This window comes from Salvelinus fontinalis, chromosome 14 (assembly GCF_029448725.1).
Source record: "Salvelinus fontinalis isolate EN_2023a chromosome 14, ASM2944872v1, whole genome shotgun sequence".
In the NCBI taxonomy this organism is placed as follows: Eukaryota; Metazoa; Chordata; class Actinopteri; order Salmoniformes; family Salmonidae; genus Salvelinus; species Salvelinus fontinalis.
This window is the reverse complement of record NC_074678.1, coordinates 33,114,179-33,130,737: the sequence shown is the minus strand read 5'-3', so window position 1 is coordinate 33,130,737 and position 16,559 is coordinate 33,114,179. Positions and strand designations below refer to the sequence as shown.

The 16,559-nt window shown below is 46.3% G+C and overlaps 1 protein-coding gene across 3 annotated transcripts in view; it reads right to left on the bottom strand.

The window, feature by feature from the left end:
* Nucleotides 1–62: 62 nt before the first annotated feature.
* LOC129810674 (transducin-like enhancer protein 1) overlaps nt 63–16,559 on the bottom strand; it is a 42,081-nt gene continuing 25,584 nt past the window's right edge. The window contains exons 3-20 of one of the 3 annotated variants that reach the window (XM_055861429.1): nt 15,488–15,551; nt 14,410–14,454; nt 12,643–12,705; nt 12,107–12,181; nt 11,153–11,399; nt 10,910–10,926; nt 10,601–10,696; nt 10,453–10,497; nt 10,148–10,312; nt 9,287–9,416; nt 7,247–7,437; nt 6,914–6,993; nt 6,461–6,710; nt 5,833–6,080; nt 4,499–4,646; nt 2,457–2,607; nt 2,178–2,254; nt 63–1,959 (exon numbers count right to left, since the gene is read on the bottom strand). In XM_055861429.1, coding sequence (XP_055717404.1) covers nt 1,852–1,959; nt 2,178–2,254; nt 2,457–2,607; nt 4,499–4,646; nt 5,833–6,080; nt 6,461–6,710; nt 6,914–6,993; nt 7,247–7,437; nt 9,287–9,416; nt 10,148–10,312; nt 10,453–10,497; nt 10,601–10,696; nt 10,910–10,926; nt 11,153–11,399; nt 12,107–12,181; nt 12,643–12,705; nt 14,410–14,454; nt 15,488–15,551 — 2,200 coding nt within the window. In that variant the 3' untranslated portion in view covers nt 63–1,851. Of the gene's footprint in view, nt 1,960–2,177; nt 2,255–2,456; nt 2,608–4,498; nt 4,647–5,832; nt 6,081–6,460; nt 6,711–6,913; nt 6,994–7,246; nt 7,438–9,286; nt 9,417–10,147; nt 10,313–10,452; nt 10,498–10,600; nt 10,697–10,909; nt 10,973–11,152; nt 11,400–12,106; nt 12,182–12,642; nt 12,706–14,409; nt 14,455–15,487; nt 15,552–16,559 lie in introns of all 3 variants that reach the window. The other 2 variants (XM_055861427.1, XM_055861428.1) reach the window with 2 other exon arrangements.

The window sequence follows — 16,559 nt, the reverse complement described above, 5'->3', positions numbered from 1 at the left end:
TCTTGAATGCAGTTTTGAATGTTGAAGACATGCAGTGCAGTATGAACTAGGAAAACACCATGAACCATACAAAATAGTTTATTAGTCTCATTACATCGCCCACATCAATGGGCTAGTTCATTTTGCATGGCCCGGAGCCTCAGGTGGGTGGAGAGTTCACTTAAGGACCAATGGAACTCTGCACACCCAGGGCACCGGGCCATGCAAAATGAACTCGCCCACTCCCCCAGACCATCGCACCCACAGCACTCCCAGAGTTCTTTCACCTGCCCCACAGGTCCTTCCCTTGGCCACGCACTGGCTCCCCATCTTCCCCTTCTAGAGAGAGAATGTGGTAACATCCACCTTAATCATCCCATCATCACCTACTCCTCCAGGTCGATGTTGCCCATAGATCATTGTCTAGGCCCAGGCAACTTCATCCCACTCCTAATGAGAGTTCGTTATAAGACATGGTCCCGGAGGGCCTCCATGACATCGCTATTATATGACATCTCTCAACATGTACACTCATCAGACCATTCAAATTTACAGGGGTCACACAGTAGCTTGGAACACATTGCTTTATCATCCATCTGTACAGAGGCAGAACTGCCCACTCCTGGACCATGTCCACCTTTGGATATGAGCCCTACTCATGGTTGAGGCTGTTCTGAGCAGAGCTACACTATATAGAGAGTACACCGGGTGTGTGTAGGGGAGGGGGGGTTGAGAGGACACTGAAGTTAGAGGCAAGTCCTACTCGGCTCCATTTCCAGTTTGGGACACAATGACATTAAAAACCAGCAGACAGACCCATATCAAAACTCCCACTGAGCTGTGTGGCTGCAGAGATCTTACCCACCTTCCCAGACCCATCAGTCCTATGTGGTTAGTTACAGCCCTGCTTCTCTTGGGAATATGCAATTCAAATTAGATACTCAAAACTATAAAGGAAATATCATCATACAAATTAAATCATACAATTAGTTTTTCAATAGTTGCACAATTTATTTTTCTCCCCAGCTCTAAGCAAATACAACCTGTTCTTTTTTTTGCCTTTAGAGCTTTATTTACAGTTTTTATATATATATATATATATATATATATATATATATATATATATATATATATATATATATATATATATATATATATATATATATATATATATATATATATATATATATATATATATATATATATATATATATATATATATACACCGAGTTCAAATGTCACGATGTAGTAGTGAAAATACCTGTCTATGTACCCTACAAATACAATAGAAAACACTAACGTCGTTGTCGACTTGGAGTAAGTAGCCATTTCCCTGAAATTGCAGAATACCTTTAACATGTACATTTTAGTTTCATATCCTGGGTAGTGGTATGTCCTTTCACCATGTATAATAATACAACCATATTGTTGCTGAATCTAACCCCCTTCCACACAGCCCTTACAACCCCCTTATCTCCCTCGGTACGTGCACGCACACCATGGTCCTACTGCTTGTCAAGAATTCAAAAGGAAAAAAAAAGTTTATCTTTTTGCAAATGTTTTGTTTACTACAGAGGTTTCATTTTGTTTAAAACAGGAAAAAAGGTAACAAAACGAGAGGAAAAAAACAGGTCTTTGGAAGAATCCCGCATTGTGTCGCTAGACTACCAGCTTTTTCTCAGAGCATTTTTTTTTAAAGGTCAAAGTTCCAGAGATCCGACTTCGCCCTCATCTGAATCCTTTACAAACGTAAACAAAACAACAAAGTACAACGTGTGTCTCTGGTCTCCACGACACCCGCCACTCTCTTTACAGTCCTTGGTGCACCAGGGGAGCCTAGCCCCCACTTTATCCAATCGGAGCGCTCCTTCCTCAGTAGATAACTTCGTACACAGTGGCCTTCTTGTCACCTGAGCCCGTCACAATGAACTGGTCATCGGGGGAGATGTCACAGCTGAGCACCGAAGACGACTCCTTTGACTTGAGAAACAAAAAGAAAGGAGTCCAGTTACACCCACTGACAGAGATACTGTATTGCACTTAAATTACACTTTCAAAACAAAGTGGTTTATATAATCCTGATACAGTAAATACTGAGCTAAAGACAAATAGAATAAAATGGCTTAAATAACAACAAATGCACTTGAAATATACTCTTAGCATTTCTCTAGAGATAGTGTATCAAATCCCAGACCTACCTGGAATATGCTTGATCCATAGGGTGTCCGCCATGCGTTCAGGAGGTTATCTTTGCCTGTGCTCACAAACCATTTACCTGCCGAACCAAAGAGACACACAAAGGGAGATGAAAACTCTGGGCAGAGGAGATGTAGCATGACAGAGGGATTGCTAGTCGGTCGCATACAGGGAGAAAGGCACTGGTGCCGTGTGAGCCTCAGAGTCATTTCAGGATAGTTTTGTCCTTAAGATTACGCAAGAAAACATTTGAATGGAACAATTAGGAGTGTGGCACGTACCACAGTAGGCGAACTTGAGTGAGAGCACACAGCTCTCGTGGAGGTGCAGCTGGTACTTGTCTGGTTTGGAGACGTGCAGCACTTCTACATTACTGCTCTCCATGCCCACTGCCAGCCACTCTCCTGTAGGACAGTAGCCCAGAGAGAAGATCTGGAGGGAGGGAACGGAACAAAGAGAGAAAGCTGATTACACATCTGACAAAGATCATCATCACGTGTGAAGTGATACAGAGAGGAATGACAGGCCAGTGAAATACAGTACTGGGCCGTATCCACAAAGAGTCTCAGAGAAAGTCCTAGGAATCCTGTTAAAACCTGTTTTAAGACAAAAAACACTCCCAGCTCAGAGTAGGTTTTAGGATGGTGTTAAGACACTGCTCAGACAAACTCCAAGAGCCAGGAGTGAAATCTAAACGCAAAAGTTTCTCAGCTGGTAATCACAACAGTTTGAGGTACCGCAAAGAAAAGATAGTGATGACGCTTAATGACATTGTTGCAAATGGGGAATAACTAATCGCGATGAGGCATCATGGCCAGGTGTGAACTCCACAGCACGTTTCAGACAACCCCGTGAATGTGACTGTTGCAATGGTCAAACGTTTGATAGAATTTTCACCAAACACGATCACTTTGCCTACTCTTAATTCTTGCTTAATATATTGGCGTGCATAACCTTTGTTTAACCAATTCTGATGGTTGTTAAGTGTAATATTGATAATATTACCGTTATATCAACAAACTCGTCGCTCTTATTTAACAGCTATTAAATCGCTGTGGCACAGTTGGCATCAAGTCACTTGCCGATAATGTTGCATACGTTTGAAAGGTCTATAATTTTATCGAAAACAATCTAAGTTAACATAGGCCCTAGATGGCTACAAAAATTAACAGCGTGAAATTGCTTTCCAAAGGGATAACTTGAAATACCGTGATGTATGTAACATGATGAAAGAAAGACTTAAGTATTTAGGCATATGTGAAATAGGCCTCATGTGAAATCATTGTCAAAAGCGCAAGAGATAAGCCTATTGTTGCATGCAGGTCTAGATTTATGGATTGATCATATAGATATAAAAAAACATTCTTTCAACAATTCCAAAGCAATTGCAACTGGAGCAGGAACCACTGACTCACTGCCTTTATGTATTATCAAGATGCCTGCTGGTAAGTCTTATAAGTCTTAACTGGTTATGAGGTCCTCTAAATATTTGTAGAATAGGTGGGACTTTTATTACATTACATGTACTTTTATAGTCTTTTTTACATTTTTATTTGTATTATTTTACCCCCTTTTTCCTCCCCAATTTCGTGGTATCCGAATGGTAGTAGTTACAGTCTTGTCTCATCGCTGCAACTCCCGTACGGACTCGGGAGAGGCGAAAGTCGAGAGCCATGCATCCGCCAAAACACAACCCAACCTAGCCGCACCTGGCAACCTGGTCAGCGTGCAGTGCGCCCGGCCCGCCACAGGAGTCACTAGTACGCGATGAGACAAGGATATCCCTGCCTGCCAAACCCTCCCTAACCCGGACAAAGCTGGGCCAATTGTGCGTCGCCCCATGGGCCTCCCGATCACGGCCGGCTGCGACAGAGCCTGGGCTCGAACCCAGAATCTCTGGTGGCACATCTAGCACTGCGATGCAGTGCGCCACCCGGGAGGCCGTATTTTTATTGTCAATTGTACATAAGTTCCAACGGAAACTTGAGCCAATCACTCTGGATCAGAAATGTGCGGGGGCTGCCACATTGGTAGGTCAGGGATCAGTTGTTGCTGTTTTTGTAGGGGGTTAACTGCCTTGCTCAAGGGCAGAACGACAGATTTTTCACCTTGTTGATTTGGTGATTCGAACTGGCAACCTTTCAGTTACTGGCCTAATGCTCTAACCACTAGGCTTCATGCATACTCTTATGTGTAAAAATAAAAGCTATGAATAAAATGGCTCTTTTCTCACAGCACAAATGTTATACTCTGAGAAACAATGTGGACATGGGCCCTGATCTAATCTCAGCTAGTCTCACAAGGTCTCCTTTGATGTCAGTACCTGTGAGGTGAAGTCATGCTGCTGCAGCTGCCGTCCCTCTCTCAGGTCCCAGCAGCGTACTGTGTTGTCCAGCCCCCCCGTCCACAGTTTGGTCCCATCGTTGGAGATGTCAATACAGCTGGCCCCGTCAGTGTGACCCTGGAACTGCCTGGGGAGCAGAAAGATCAACATCAACACCCAGCCATTTAGATGTAATCCATAGTCTATAGCAGGGGTCTCACAACCTTCTCTAGCATGAGAGATACTTAAAAAAAAAGCGAGCTACTCGTTTTTTTCTAGCTTTCATAGGCATATTTTTCTCTTCTCCTCTCCCCTGCAACTTTTCCCCAGGTCCTTAGCGTGCAAGAAAAGGTAGTGCACTGTTTTCTGCCAATATACCAGGTAAAGTAATGGTTAAACTGACTGATTTTTGTATTATACTAATTCGATTTCAGAGGGGGTTAATTAACAACACTAATCTGTGATTATTTCCCCAAATTATGTTTTATATTTTCCCAAATTATGTTGTTTTCTCAGTTTTATTTTTCCTTGTTTTACACTCTCAAAATTACAATTGTTCATAGAGAAACAATGAAATTGGATTTTCTGAACATGAACATATTTAGATTGTTGAGTTTAATTCCCCTTTAATTGTGCATCTGGGCCTTTAATTGCACATCTAGCGAGTGAGGAATGTGCCGTCTAATGTGCCAGTCTAGCGATGGTTCTGTACTTCCGCTGCTCAATTCATTGCAAAGTTTGCAATTAAAAAATAATGGATACAAATTATATACCGTACTTACTCATGATATACTTACTACTTTGCAGTTAACATTTAATTGAGACGGTTTTAGGGAAAGTATTTCTGTCAAACAACAAGACAATTATCACATCAACTAGCTACACACAGAGTGATAGACAAACGCACGCAACACAAACAGACAGGCAATAATTAATTGGCAGATATTGTGTTAGGTTTGGCTTTTTAAGCCAATAGTGGTTAACAAGGGGTGGGATAATAACAATGTTGATTAGATAGTAGCTGGGAGCTTGCGGTGTCTGATTCTTGTGAGATTTGTTAATGACAGTTTGCAGTGGAACATGTGAAAATGGCCTATGCTTTCAGAATTGTTTGGTGAGCAACTCATAAGCGGGCTGCGAGCTACTGGTAGCTCACAATCAACCTGTTTGAGACCCCTGGTCCATAGCCTCCAATCCTGAGCTCTCCTCCCTCTCGCTCTCCTGCCCTACCCTCCCAATCTCCTCCTCTTACCTGACCAGTGTTTGGTTGTGCAGGTCCCAAACCATGATGTTTCCCCCCTATACCCTTCCTAACCACCTCCTCATCCTCTTACCTGACCAGGGTCTGGTTGTGCAGGTCCCAGACTACGATGTTGCCGTCACTGCAGCAGGAGAAGCAGACCTTGTTGTCGGGGGAGATGGCCAGAGCGTAGCAGGCCGGGGCAGAAGACGTCAACTCCGCCTTGATGCGGGGAGTAGGTGTGGCCAAGTCCCAGATTGACAACGTGCTGGCCTCGCCTCCAACAATGAGGGTCCGCCCATCAGGGAGGAGCTTGCAGGAACGGATGTAGTTATCTCTATTCTGATTGGGTAACAGAGAAAATAACTCCAGTAATTAAGGTGTGAAACATGTGACTGTGTGTAATGGGCAACATAAAATCCACAGCAGCAAAAATGAGTCCTCTCAGGAGTGTAACATCAGTAATGCAGCCTCAGCAGTACCACCAGGGGAAGAAATTACACCCCAAGAACATTGCCCTTCAAGAAAACTATTTTTTATGGACACTGGAGAGCATTAAAACAACTGCCCGTCTCTGTATACTTTTAACTTCTGCCTATGTGGTGACCAAGGTTTGAGTGCGTCCATCCTCTCGCTCTTCCCACCCCCTTCGTTGATCTTTGTCAGTGCATCTGTAGCTATCCATCTATGACCACTGTCAGTGTGTGTGTCCTTCCACTCACCAGACAGTCAAGCTGGGCCATGGCACTCTTGCTGCCAGGCTGGCTGATGTCCCACACCTTGACACAGCCCTTGCCGCCGGTGTAGACGTGACGTGTGGAGGTGCTGATGGTGACGGCACACACCACCTCCCCGTGGTTCAGAGTGTGGATCTGACGGGCATGCCGCGGGATGCCCGGACCCAGCAGGGCATCCGGAGGGAAAGGCACCGGCTGCATCTGTCCATCCGCACTGACATGGAAAGAGTAAGCACTGGAGAGAGGCAGGAGAAGTATAGTTGTTACTTTACAAGGCTGAAGCTTGAGGTTAACCTCCAACAATAAAACCCTACAATAACAACAGAGGAATATGAAGACTGTTTTATAACAGTGTAATTGTGCTGTGGTCAGAGAATAAGAGGGCGTGGTGACCGTATAGGAGGTTGTGGTAGCAGAGGCAGAGAGAACAGTACTCACGGCTTTCCTGAGGCAGCAGACTGCAGGCTGGCGGGTAACCCTGGGACCCTCATGTGGGGGTGAGGAGACTCATAACCCACCTGGGGGACAGGGACAAAGAACATATGTTAGCTCAGGCATCTGACAGAGCAGTCACAAGTCAAACTCCCAGAAAGCCTTCTCAAAATCACATAGTAGATTTAGAACGTTTTCCCACAGTGAATTATAACATTCCATAAGGAGATATAATTGGTGTATGAAGTCATTCAATTTGATGACAATAAATATGTAATCAGTATGTGCATATATATATATGAAAGCGCTTTCTTTCCCTCCACTTCATCACTCTCTCACCACTGCTGATCGTCCGTATCCAGCTGCTGCTGCGGCTGCAGAGCCATTCATCTGGGGGGAGACCAGGTGGAGCCCAGCCCCGTAGGCTGCTGCTGCCCCCGCCAGTTCCCCATTCACCCCTGGAGGGGGCAGGCCAAATGCCCCGGGGGGGTACGCCCCCTGCACCGCCAGAGGGTTCCTCAGACCTAGAGCTAATGGGGAGAAGAGAAAGGGGGAGAGAGGAGGAGAAGACGGAAGATAAGATTGTGAGAGAATCGATAAAGCAGCAAATTATAAAACACTGTTCATAGCCTTAGAAGGCTAGAATCCAACCAGTAGCTGATGTTTATCAAAATCAAATCAAATGATTTGTCACATGCTCCGCAAAACAACAGGTGTAGACCAACAGTGAAATGCTTACTACCCAACAACGCAGAGAGAAAAATGTAACAATAGAAAAATAATAACACAAAGAATAAATACACAACAAGTAATGAATTATAACTTAGCTATATACACAAGATACCGAGTCGATGTGCAGGGGTACGAGGTAATTGAGGTAGATATTTTTTTTTATTTGACCTTTATTTAACTAGGCAAGTCAGTTAAGAACAAATTCTTATTTTCAATGACGGCCTAGTGGGTTAACTGCCTTGTTCAGGGGCAGAACGACAGATTTGTGCCTTGTCAGCTCAGGGATTCGAACTTGCAACCTTTCGGTTACAAGCCCAATGCTCTAACCACTAGGCTACCCTGCCACCCCATGTACATATAGGTAGGGGTAGAGTGACTAGGCAACAGGAGAGATAATAAGCAGTAGCGTATGTGATGAGTTAAGAATTAGTGAGAAAGCGGGTCAATGCAGATAGTTAACTAAATAGCTACTCGGACTATTTAGCAGTCTTATGGCTTGGGGGTAGAAGCTGTTCAGGGTCCTGTTGGTTCCAGACTTGGTGCATCGGTACCTCTTGCAGTGCGGTAGCAGAGAGAACAGTATGGATTGGGTGACTGGAGTATTTTACAATTTTTAGGGCCTTGCTCTGCAATGACCTTAAAATAATACTGAACAAAAATATAAATGCAAAAATTTAGAAGATTTTACTGAGTTACAGTTCATATAAGGATATTGAAATAAATGAATTAGCCACTAATCTATGGATTTCACATGACTGGGCAGGGGTGCAGCCATGTGTGGACCTTGGAGGGCATAGACAGGCACAGGGGAGACAGGGGAGACAGGCGCAGCCAATAAGAATGAGTTTTCACCACAAAAGGGCTTTATTACAGACATGTGTTTGTGTGTGTTTTTTGGGGCCTGCTGTATGTCGGGCTCTGTTGTAGTCACATTGTTTCTGACACCTTTATCAGAATCCCACAGTTCTTACCTTTCTCACAGTACTAAGAAAGTATTCGTAGGGTTAATTTGAAACAAAAATGTACTTTGAGGGTAGTATACAATATTATCTGTTGTTTAGAAAAATGCCACCAGAGGGATCAGAGTTGAGGTTTAACAGTTAGCACAGAGGAGTTCGTGTGGCAGCTCTGATCCTCTATGCAGGGTTCCACATCAAGTAGGATCAAACACACAGCTCAATGCCACAGAAGAGATCACCAGACCACTACTGCACTCTGCTGGCTAGTTTGCCACACTGCAGTGTGGAGCCACTAGACTTCATAGAGAGATTATGGGAGAAGAGTGATGCATTCCAATAGACTGAAGCAACGTAATAATGAAACAGTTCAGTCACAGTCCTTCACCTCTCTTAATCTCGCCGTTTAAAGGTTCCCGCATAGCTCTCAACCCCACAGGCAGTAGGCAGACGCATCAGTTAACCCACATCAAGGGCAGTTTGGATCGCTCAGCTGTTTGGAGCGTGGTTTACCATTTTGATTTATGCCATGGACCACAGATACTGAATATAGATGGAAACTCTTGGCAGCTTCAGATAAAATGGTCTGGTAAATGATCATGGCTGGTATATTGAAGACCCTTTAAAAACCTAGTGAAAACTGCAATGTAAATACAATCCATGATTACGATGGTCTTGTGGTTGGTCTTACCCAGAGGGTCAACGCCAGGTTTGCCAGGGAGGGAGCGGAACTGTGGGGGGGCACTGGGGCCAGGGGTGGAGGAGTCCTGGGAACTGTGGGGGGTGCCTGGCTTCATACCTGGGGTACTGGACTTCTCCCTCTGTTAGAGAAAAAGAGGGAGGGAGAGGGGTGAAGAGAGAGAAAGAGAGCGAGAGAGAAAGAGAGCGAGAGAGAAAGAGAGCGAGAGAAATGGGGGCGAGAGAAATGGGGGCGAGAGAGAGGGGGAGAGAGATCGAAAGAAGCAGTGAGAGAAAACGACAGTGTGAATGAGAATGTCAATGAGAATGTGAGGGGGAGTGAGAGAAGGAGAGAGTGTGATGTGAATGTAAGATGTCCTTCCATCACAGCTATCAGAAACACTAGGTGCTAATACTGTAGAATTACACAAAGGACATCCAACATGTAGAAATCCTTTTGGAATGCATGTCATATTTAACAGATGACTGCTGCTCTTTGTATCTAGAATAATATATCTATGCTGAAGAAAGAGCATGCCCAAGGAGATAAGTGTGTGTGTAGAAACGCAGTAATTCAGTAAGGCTCAGCAAGGCTAGGGTCACATGGGGCCGTGAGCATTCTTGACACTGCGTATGAAGCTGAATTGAAATATCATCACTGAAACTAAGTATGTAGGCTGCGCATGTCTCACCATACATACAATCACTCATCTGACTCTGAGCATAACTGTATGAAGCTGTGTGTGTGTGTGTGTGTGTGTGTGTGTGTGTGTGTGTGTGTGTGTGTGTGTGTGTGTGTGTGTGTGTGTGTGTGTGTGTGTGTGTGTGTGTGTGTGTGTGACAACGTCATGTAATGGACTGATCCTGAGCATACCGGCGGCTCCCGGTCCTTGCTGCGGGAGGGGGAGGCTTGGCTGCTGGAGGAGGCCAGGGAGGCGGGGCTGGCCTGGGGAAGGGCGTCTTTACGGGAGGGGGGCAGTTTGTCCAGGCCGTTTTCTCTGGACGAGTAGGAGTGCACACTGCGGGGGGATGAGGGGTCCTGCGGGGTCACAGAGACGGGGTGGGGGACGTTAGTCCACTAGACGTGGTCCCGCTGAGTGTTTCTCTCATCAATCTGAATCAGTCAATTATCAGAGTCAATTTGGGTCTGAACTGAGGCGCAGAGATGGACCAACTCACCTCATCCACCACCAAATTATCATCACTCTTATCCGCATCGCTGCCCTGCAATCAAAACGTGGGCTTTTAGTTAAAAATGGAACACACACAAATTAACTAATTACTGAACACAAACACCCACAATTGGCAATCAACTCAGTATACTAACATAATCTGTCATGAACTCCTTCTCGTCAGCTTTCCTCTTCTTCCCATTGCTGAGGTAGTCTGCTGAACGGCCCTTATCCCCGTTGGACATAGAGCTCTGAGGAGGGAAGGATAACGAAGTGAGAGGGACTGTTTAATCATGTCAACTTCATAACCACCCTGGCGAAATGTGATGAAAAAAAAATCATCACACAGCCTCGACTGGGGTTCAGTGTCCGTGAGGTGGATAGAGAATGGAGATGTAGTATGGTGTACTGTACTATGTTGTAGCGTACTTGGGTGTAGGGAACTTGAAGTGTAGTGTACTCACTGGTCCAGCCTCGCGGTCTACGTCCATGATGGACAGCATCGCCCCGCGTCCCCGCAGCCAGCCAAAACAGAGCAAACACAATACAGCATGACTATCACCATTCTCACAAACACACAGCTAAGAACATGCCCCAGCCCATCCCAACCTCACCTACTCTAAACCCAACCAAAACAAACTCTCCCCATCCAGCCTAACCCAAACCTGGCCAACCTAATCTCCCATCATCCCCATCCCAGCCCATACCTCTGTGGTGCTCTGCGGCGGCTGCAGCAGCGGCAGCCTCCATGTGGGCCCTCTCATGGCCCTCTTTGGCAGCCAGCTGTGCCCCCAGGGCCCCGGACAGGGCCAATAGGCCAGACCCACCGCCCAGCGCCAGGCCAGGGTGAGGGAGGCCCCCAGGGTGGGGCCCCATTTGCAGGCCCTGCAGACCCTGCAGGCCCTGCAAGCCCTGGGCCACGTGCTGAGAGAGGTGCTGCGCCTGCAGCTGTTGCTGGAGGGAGGAGAGAGAAGGAGAGAGAAAACAAAACAGGGGTTGAGTTGTGGTCTACTGGGTTAGAGGTGGACTGGACAGGGGAGGGGCTGAAGGGAGAGGTATACAGAGAGAGGTGTCACAGAGAAGGGTGTCTCCATTAATGGAGGAGCCCATGCATAGTGCCATCCAAATGGAGTGCGAGTGGAGGAAAGGAGTGCCTCCCTAGGAGAGAGAACACTGCCACAAAAATCAAACCATGGAGTGCATGGTTGGAATGATGTGAAGGCAAGAAAATCATTGTATTATTTTTTGTTTTAATTCTCAGACTAAGAACTGATGTGTGATTTGAAACGTCATTCCTCTGGTTTGGTGAGGCCATGTGTTGTCTCTTGGCACCCAGCGTTGTGCAGACACACAGATAGTGTCATCTCTCCTTCTCTTCTCTCACTACGTTTCCTAACAGTCTCATCTCAACCTGTTCCTGTTAGGTCCACACTAAGGGACCAATTTGTGTGTGTGTGTGTGTGTGTGTGTGTGTGTGTGTGTGTGTGTGTGTGTGTGTGTGTGTGTGTGTGTGTGTGTGTGTGTGTGTGTGTGTGTGTGTGTGTGCTGGAAGGAGGGTGAACTGGCTATTCACAGAAAAACAAAACAAAGAGGCAAAAAATAAAGACGTATGAGAGGATGAAGGGACACACTGTATGAGGTAGAGGGGGGAGTCCACGTACCCCTATAGACGCATTTAACTCCCCCATAGTCACCTGCTTGGCGCGCTCCATGGCCTGGACCACCTGTTGTTGGTGCTGTGGGACAAACCAAGGTAACAGTGCACTTGAAAGGAAAGGTCTGAATTTTAACATGCTTTACAAAGTCAATAATAATAAATCAAGACCAGTATTAAAGCATGTGGTATAAAGTATGCACATGTTTAGGAGGAATAACAGTCACGCTTCGGAGGTCCATAGGGGCTCATGTCACTGTGTAAATGTGTGTGCCTGCTGCATCGAGGTATGTCAATGTTTTACTGTGAGTTGTTGGGTACTAGCAGCATGCATGTGCATGCCTCAGGGTGTAGGTGGCTGTCAGAGAGATACTGAATGTGTTACTGATGTGTTAATATGCATGACCGTGTGTTTTTGTGTGTCTGTGTTTGATTTGCGGTGTGTGTGCGCATGTCTATGATTGATTTGCAGTGTGTGTGTGTGTGTGTGTGTGTGTGTGTGTGTGTGTGTGTGCACGCACGCCTGTCTTCAGGTGATCTCACCTCCTGTGACAGGAAAGGGATGAGCTGGGCACAGATCACGTTCAGCCGCTTGGCGATCTCTGTCTGCAACACACATAAAATAGAGATTGCGTGTGAGGACACTGTGTGTGTGCTCATCAAAGCAACACACACCCCAGAACCTGAGCAGGTCTGGCTGCGAGGGCCAGTGTTGTAAATATTTCAGCTCCTCACATTTGGTCCATGCAAATCCAAACACTGCCAAGAAGCCCGGGTAAAATATTCATGGCCAGTATCGAATGTGACCACCCATCCCAGAGTGTGCGTGGCTACCTGCTGGGGGTCAATGGGCTTAGTCTGCCAGCTCTTCCTCCCTCCATCTCCTTCTCTCACTACCATTAGTGAAGTAATCTGCCATGTGCTGTATCAGAACCATACTGTCTCTCCCCCCCCCCCCCCCCCCCCCCTCCTACCCCACACACACACACAGAGTAATGATATGCATGCAGAGATCATGATGACAACATCATTATGACCGGGGGCAATTTTCCTGCTGACAGCTAGCCTCTGCTGTACCGTCTCCCTCTTCTCTCGACCGGGCCAGGCGACACAGCCCCACACCATTCCCTACCAACTGATTTATTGATGCTGTGGTAAACTCCCACCCCCCCTCCTCTTTCACACTCTTCCTCCTCTCCCTTCTTCCTCTTGCCTCTGCTCATCTCACCCCCCATTCAACCCTCATCCTCTTCCCTTATTCTGCAGACAGGCAGTACAGACCCCCCCCCCCCCCCTCTCCTCTCCTCTCCTCTGCCACCCCCACCCTTCAGCACTTGCCTCCATAAATCCATCAGCACCCTCACCAGGGAAACACAATGATTTCTTGTTAGAGAACGCCAACTACTAAATGACATCTTCAAGAGAACGGGAGCCAGGGAGATCGGAGAGAAGTGCACGTGGTGGGTGAGGGAGAAAGCAAAAAAAACGAGAGACCGTGAGCAAGTGAGCGCAAGGGAAAGAGCATAAATAGGGGAGTACAAAATGGGAGAGGGAAATGAAAAGAAGGGGGAGGGGAGAAGGAGGCGGGGAGGCTCTTGTGCCGTTGAGGAAATGAAAGCCAATGAGGCAGGATGCACAAGGAGGAGGATGGGGGAGTGAGAGAGAGAAAGAGACAGAGAGAAGGAAGGAGGAGGGCAGGGTGATTCGTGTGGCTTGTCAAAAGCAGAGCGATTGAGATGGCAAAACGAAGGGAGAGAGCAGACGCTCTGAAGGCAGTGACCTGATTTAAAGTGAAATTCAGCATGGACTATATGTCTGCAGGAGAGAGGGAGGAAGAGATGGGATGGGGTGTCAAGGAAAGACAGAGGCGCGGGGGGGGGTTATGATAGAAAGAAGGTGAGAAATGGAGAGACAAGGAGAGAGGGTTATATAGAAATTAGACTAAGGGATATAAGGATAAAGAGACAGAGGAGGTTATAGAGAGAGATAAAGGGATAGAGGGAGGGATAGAGGGAGGAGGAGGGTGAAGTCAGTAGTGGTAATAGACAGGATTTATGAGGGGAGAGAAGAGGATGTTCCGGCTGCTTTGGGAAGGAAGGGCACATCTCTCCTCTCGTCTCGCCTTGTCTGTCTAGAAAAAGGAATTCGGTTTGCAAATCCTATTAATGCAACAGCAGCATAGTGCCATGGGTCCATCATGGGCGGGTTAGCATGTTGTGCTGGAGGCCAGTTTACTAGATTCTCCCAGAAGCATAGCATACATACATTACTCATCTAGTCGCAGGTCGACTAGAGGGAGGTTAGACTCACCTGTTTGTGCATTTCAATATTAAGGCCGTAGGACATCTCGTAATACTGTAAAAGAGAGATGGAAATTGATGGTTGTACATTTGCATATATGCAGATCTACGATAAAAAAAGTACCTTTCAATGCTGGATGAGTGGGCGAGTCGATTTGCTTGGTTTTATTAATTTATTTAATGACCTCAGCTCTGGGCTATGCCAACCTGGTATGTGAGCACAGAGATGGTGGTGGTGTCAATCACTCGGTTCAGAGCAAGGATGGAAAATCATTGTCGGGCAGAGCTGAAGTCATTTAAAAAACTGACGGTGTAGTGTGACATTCTGACATGTCATTTTCAGCAAGGTTGGTTAAGGAGTAAAAAGTGAGGGGGTTGACAGCTAGGTAGAAGAAATAAAGAAATGGCAGCGTTGAGAGCTTTTTGATGGAGCAGTGGACTCCATCCCTCCATATTCTGCAGAAGTGTGTGTGTTCAATAAAAGGGCCTTTCCTGACGGCTGGCTGTTGTGTTCTGCCAAGATTCAGAGCTGTTGCTAGGCGACTTGCAGACTCCAAAATTCTGAGCTAAAAAGAAGAGAGAAATGGGTGGAGATGTATGCCAAGCGCCGAGGCTGTGCCAGACTGCCACATAGCTTCTTTTGCCACAGTGGGCACTGGGCAACACACAGTCAGCTGTGGTTAGGGCGCTCTCTGATCACAGCCTCGTATGAACACCGCCAGGAATGTGGAGGATTACCCATATCAGAGCTGGAGACAACACACGCACACTTCAAACATACACACAACGTAATATGTGCTGTGCTGTGTGTGTGCTTGCATACGTCTGTGGTCCATGTGGTTTCCAGTGGGTGTGATGTGTAATCCCTTGCCAGATGCTGGCATGAGTGGTACAGTGTAGTCAACAGACAGACAGACAGCTGTCTGTGTTACCAGAGAGAGAGTTGTCTTGTCTGTCTGCTCCGTCTGGGAAAGCTACACAATGGATCTCAACTCTACTCCTGCAGAAATGAACCATCAGCATGGTGTTTGTTAGAAAACCCAAGGTTGTGGATGGGGAGTGTGTGCATGTGTTCTTGCGGGTCTCACCATGACGTAGTGTCTCTGGATCTCAGTCTTCTCTGTGGCCAGTTTCTCACACTCCATCTTCAGGCTGTAGCAAAGATTTAGAAAAGGGTAGAAACTCTATCATAATACTGTTCTATTTCTTCGGATACATACAGTACATCTAAAAAGTTGCCCGATAGACAGAGCCTGAAATATATTAACATTAACACAGGTCCATATTTAGTAAGCAGTGCAGACACCTGCAGCTAGATTTGTCCCAGCAAAGATAGGATTGGGCTGGTGACAGGACATTATCACTTCAGAGCACACCAGGAATAGATGACTCACGCTTGGCGCTCGACACCAAGCCAGAACAGACCAGGCAAGCCAGGACCAAGGTGTCATAGAAGGGCAGGGTACGCGACTTGCCTCTCCCTCCCTCCCGATCCCTCCGCTCTCCCCCTTCCAATCTCCCTCCCTCATTCTTTCTATCAGTCCCCTCCTCCCTCTCTCCGTCCCTTTGTCTGACCCTTCCTCCCTCCGTATGTCCCTGCCAAGTCACCCTGTGACCATGCCGCACCAAGGCAACCCAGGGATCCTGAGCCCAGCACGCACACAGCCCTCCATTAAAAAGAAAAGATTCACCCATTTTGAATGTTATTGTTTTTGTGCATCTCTGCATGATGTTTCATCGATTCCCAGAGTCAATTCATGTTTATCAGAGCTATTGCCATTCAAGCAGGCAGAAATTCAGCCGCTCACTACACTGGAATTTAATAGGAGATTGTGAAAGTCACTGACCATATTTTTGCAATATTCCGACCTTGAGAAATGTGTAATTTAACTGAGGGTCCATCACCTTTCTCTTATTTGTCTGCCTTTTCAGTCCAGGCTGCATTGCATGGTGCCGTTGAGAATGTCAGACTTGATCTGCAGGTTGAACATGCTGAGATTGCAGACTCCTAAATTGATAGTGCAGTTTTTTTAGGCGATTATACAGCTAACTAGCTACTTAATATGCTGATATTGACTTTGGTATTATTGTGTGTAGCTACATTTGCTAGCTAGTATGCCAGCCATAGAGCATTGCATTGTGTTTATTTTTAGACAACTT